The following is a 4,528-nucleotide window of genomic DNA, read 5'->3' on the forward strand; positions in this document are numbered from 1 at the left end:
GATTGAACTGCAGGACACATAGATATGCCTGTGGCAAAGAAGCGTGAAAGGCATGATGCAAAATGAAATTAAATTATATCATACAAACACTAAACCTGTGATCCTCCTGGACATTGCTCTTGCAGAGCTACTAACATGATACAAATAATTATACATCAAACTTTTATTTTTGTTAGCAAAAATAAATACCTAATCAGCATAACCATTCTCATCCCCTTTATTTTTGCCTTGCCATAGTCTGGGTTTTTAACAATGTGTTTTGAAAACCACTGAGTTTGTACAGACTGGATTCCCAGTCAAAATTACTCGTGTTACATTAGAATTCAGCCCTTTGGCCTCTGTTATATTGTTGTTGGAGAGATCCAGTCGTTCTAATTCATACATTTTGTCTGTGAAGGTTCTGGGCAGGTTTTCTATACCATTGCAACATAATGTTAACTCTGTCAGTCTTTGAAGACCGGAAAAAATGGGCAGGTTGTGAAACTGGTTTCTGTCCAAATGCAAAAATGCTAGCTGAGTATTATTTACAAATATATCTCCTGGAAGAGTGTTTATATTATTTCCAGAAAGATTAAGAAATTCCAGCTGCTTTAACACTGAGAAGAAATTCAAGGGAAGGTCAGACACCAAATTATTTGACAGGTCAAGCCTCGTTAAGCTAGAATTGCCAATGAATGAGAGGGGAGGAATATTTTGTATCCTGTTCCCAGAAATTGAGAAATGTTTTAAGGTAGGGAGGATAGTGAATGCAGAAAATGGAATCTTCTTGAAACTATTATTGTCAAGGAGCAACTCATTAAGATTTGTCAAGTTTTCAAACAAATTATCTGGTAAACTGCTTATTTCATTATTGGAAATATCAAGGATCTTCAGGTTAGGAAGAGGATCAAAAATTCCTGCCGGGACTGAGTCAAGATGATTACCTGGCGTCAGTAAGGTATCTAGCTGAGAAAGACCCATAAACATATTTACTGTCAACTGTAGCCTATTTTGAGAGAGGTCCAAGTAAGTAAGTCTTTCCAAGGAGGCAAAAATCTTTCCATGGAGCACACTCAGTCTGTTTTCAGCCAAGTTTAGCCAAACAAGTTGTTTTGTGTTTTGAAACAAGGCAGCTGGAAGGTCTGTCAAACTGTTGCCAGCAAGATCCAGACTAAGGATGCTTTTGCTGATGTCATCGAAGGTATCATTCTGCAGGGAGAGTTTGTTGTAGGACAAGCCAAGAAAAGTTAAATTGACAAAAGGCTGAAGGACTCCAGGTGGAACTTGAGTTAAGTGATTCTCATTCAGAAAGAGTGTCTCTGTTTCTTGAGCTATTCCCTGGGGAATGTCAGAGAGGTCGGCAAAGCGACAATCTGTCAGCAAAAGATGGCAGAGGCAGTTCTGGGGGCAGCTAAACTGGGTGAGAGCATTTCCAAAGAGCAGAAAAAACAATCTCCAGATCATCTTTACAACCTGTGTTGTTTGGAAAGAGGAGGGAAAACAAATCAATTTGTTGTTACTCTCTCTGAATAATCATAGCCAAAATAGATTCTCCCCAGTCCAACATAAGCTGCATGAGAGTTAGGACTGTTTTCTGTTTTGTCTTTTAGCACCTTGTAGCTCCCTTGCACATAGTAGGTATTTCTTGGGTTGCATTGGATGGGAGGGAGAATTGGGAATTAGTGAAATTGAGGCCTGGGTTCTAGTCTTGGTTTTACCACTAACTAGCTGGGTGACCTCGGACAAGTCACTTAATTTCTTTGGGCCTCCATTTCCTCATCTGTTAAATGAACTGGTGGTCTCTGTGATCTTGTCAAGATATTAGGAGCTAATATCTAGAGCTAAGGTCCAGCAAACAAGCTGTACCCTGAGCTTGGCATAACAACAATCCTTTGCTCTCACTCTGTGGATGATCTCACCCTCTGGAAAAATCACATAATTTTTGCATTGCTTTGATCTCTATTTCCCATGGGATCCCAGGGGAGCTGGTACTGTAGCCGACATGCTGCAGCAGAAAGTGATTAATCAAATCTCCTGACATGCTAAGTGAACCAAACCAAGCACTTCACTCCTGTTCCTGTCACACTAACTCTGGTTCTGTACCCCAATGAAGATCACAAGATTCACCGACCCTAACTTGAGAGAATCACAAGGCTAAGTGATTCTAATAACTTAGAGACTGTTCCCACAGGACCCAAGAATGCCTGGATTGTCCCAAAAAATGCCAACCATGGAAAGAAACTGTTTACTCAAGACCTAAGAATGACTGTGTTATGGTCCTGCCTTTTGTGGTTTTCACGTATAAAAACCCTGCCCCTGCCATAAGCCATAAGCCCTCCTTCTCAGGAGAACTTCTGCTTGAAAATGTTTTCCTCATTTTGAAATTAAACTTCTCTTTGATTCCTGACTCTCCTGTCTCTATCCTGCTTTGTTCAGCTCTGGCTACCCATAGGTTAGAGACTAGTTTCGGTATGGTTGACAATCTTGAAGATCTCTTCCAGTTCCAAAGTGATATTATTCAATATAATTGATTGGAGTCCATGAAAACACAGTTAGTAAAAGTATGGAGTGAGAATTTACATCTATAAAGTACTTTGAGATAATTAGATAAAAGAAATAACTGTTAAAAATAAAGCATTTTGTGCTTTATGAATGAAAAATGAAGCATTATGTGCCATGGGACTAATTTTTAAGTTTTATGTCTAGACAGAAAAAGGCAGAGTGGATCTGTATTCTGTCCTAGGCCCCCTCTTTTCTTCTCTCTTCACCATAAACAATACTCTCTTGGTAACCTCATAGGTAGCCATGGATTTAATTATCATCTCTAAACAGATGATTCACAGATCTATATAATTGCTTTTGTCTTTAAATTTCTTGGGGACTTCTTTTATTTATCAGATCTGGAATTTGAAGTTCTGTAGATTGGTAAATAAAAGCAGAATTACAGGAATGCAAGAATAAGTAAAAAAATTTGAACCTTTTTAAAAATACATTGTCCAAGTAGACTCTTGGTTTCCCTTGGAAGATGATTTAAAGAAACCAGAACCCAGCTACCTTGGTTAGAATGCAAATTCCTTGAAACCAGGGACTGTATTTTACCTTTCTTTGTATTTCCAACATTTAGCACAGTACCTGGCACAGAGTAGGCATTTAATAAATGCTTATTGATTGATGAATGATTACAAATGGACTACTGCATTCCTCTACTTGTAACAACTAAAGTAATGTCTAGACAGCCAAAGGCACAGAGGATCTGTATTCTGTTATAGGCCCTCTTCTCGTCTCTCTTCTCTATATGCCATACTCTCTTGGTAACTTCATCAGCATTCATTAATTTAATTACCATCTCTATGAAGATGATTCACAAATCTATATATTTACTTCCTTTAAAGCTTAGGTATGACTTACCGTGGTGTTAGATAGGTCTGTTACAACTTCAGAAAATTTCTGTTCACTGAAATTTGCCCACAACAAACCGTTGATATTCACCTGAAATTTCTTTCAGTTCCTTTGGTTAGTTGACGAGTGGATCTCAGATATAGTAATTTTCCCCAGCCTTTGCTGCTATTTTTTTTTTTTTTGGCACAATTCACTTAGAAAACCAGAACGACTGGAAAATTTGAAGTATCCAGAAAACAGAAGTCAATTTTAGAGGTAATGATGCTGATTCATCCAACCAGAAGTCTTGCACTGTTTCGACAGCCCAGAGTTTCCTGTTTCACAAAGCAAACCTGAACACCAAAGAGGGAGCCAAACCAACAGGTTTGTCATTGCAACACAGTCAGTCATTATTACTTAAGATTGGGGGTTCTGCTCTTTATCATGTACAAAAAATAAAAACAGTAGCTATTATCAAGAGCAAATCAACAGTTGTTTTATTTATTTCTCTTTGGATAGTGGAAGAAGAAGTCTCGAGGGCAGTAACATTTTGGGAATTATCACTAGTATTTTGCTCATGGTGTATTTCAAAAGCACCACATAATGTAATACCCTACCCTGAAAACAAACCACTGGCATTTGAGTAATAAGGCTGAAATAATTTTAGGTGCACACAAATTTCATTGCAGAAAAAACTTTAAGAGAATGGATTTTTTTTTTTTTAGGCAATCGGGGTTAAGTGACTTGCCCAGGGTCACACAGCTAGTAAGTGTCAACTGTTTGGTCTGAGGCCACAATTGAACTCAGGTCCTCCTGAATTCAGGGCCAATGCTCTATCCACTGCGCCACCTAGCTGCCCCAAGACAATGAATATTACGTGAATAAACCTTGATTATTCAGCAGAGTTCCTAACCCAGTTTTTCCCCCAGCACAGCCTATTTTACAAAAGTTAGATTAGGGGCAGCTAGGTGGTGGAGTGGATAGAGTACCAGCCCTAAAGTCAGGAGGACCTGAGTTCAAATCTGCCCTCAGACCAAACACTTGAAACTTACTAGCTATGTGACCCTGGGCAAGTCATTTAACCCTAATTGCCTAAAAAAAAAAATTTTTTTTAAAAAGTTAGATTAATTTTAAAGAAGTATAATTAATTACAAGAAAAATAAGATATTTT

At 38.3% G+C, this 4,528-nt stretch overlaps 1 protein-coding gene across 2 annotated transcripts; it reads right to left on the reverse strand.

The window, feature by feature from the left end:
* Positions 1-201: 201 nt before the first annotated feature.
* Positions 202-3,655, reverse strand: LOC114054172 (carboxypeptidase N subunit 2-like). Of its 2 annotated transcripts, none has more exons than XM_027877333.1 (2): positions 3,469-3,655; positions 202-1,452 (listed from the first exon to the last, which is right to left on the reverse strand). In XM_027877333.1, exon 2 carries the CDS (start codon positions 1,441-1,443, stop codon positions 247-249), a length of 1,197 nt encoding a protein of 398 aa, XP_027733134.1. In that variant the 5' UTR covers positions 1,444-1,452; positions 3,469-3,655; the 3' UTR covers positions 202-246. The 2 variants fall into 2 exon arrangements, with proteins under 2 accessions (XP_027733134.1, XP_027733133.1); XM_027877332.1 differs by having other exon boundaries at positions 3,388-3,655.
* Positions 3,656-4,528: the final 873 nt, after the last annotated feature.

Source organism: Vombatus ursinus, unplaced genomic scaffold (genome assembly GCF_900497805.2).
Source record: "Vombatus ursinus unplaced genomic scaffold, bare-nosed wombat genome assembly UNPS02014812.1, whole genome shotgun sequence".
Taxonomy (NCBI): domain Eukaryota; kingdom Metazoa; phylum Chordata; class Mammalia; order Diprotodontia; family Vombatidae; genus Vombatus; species Vombatus ursinus.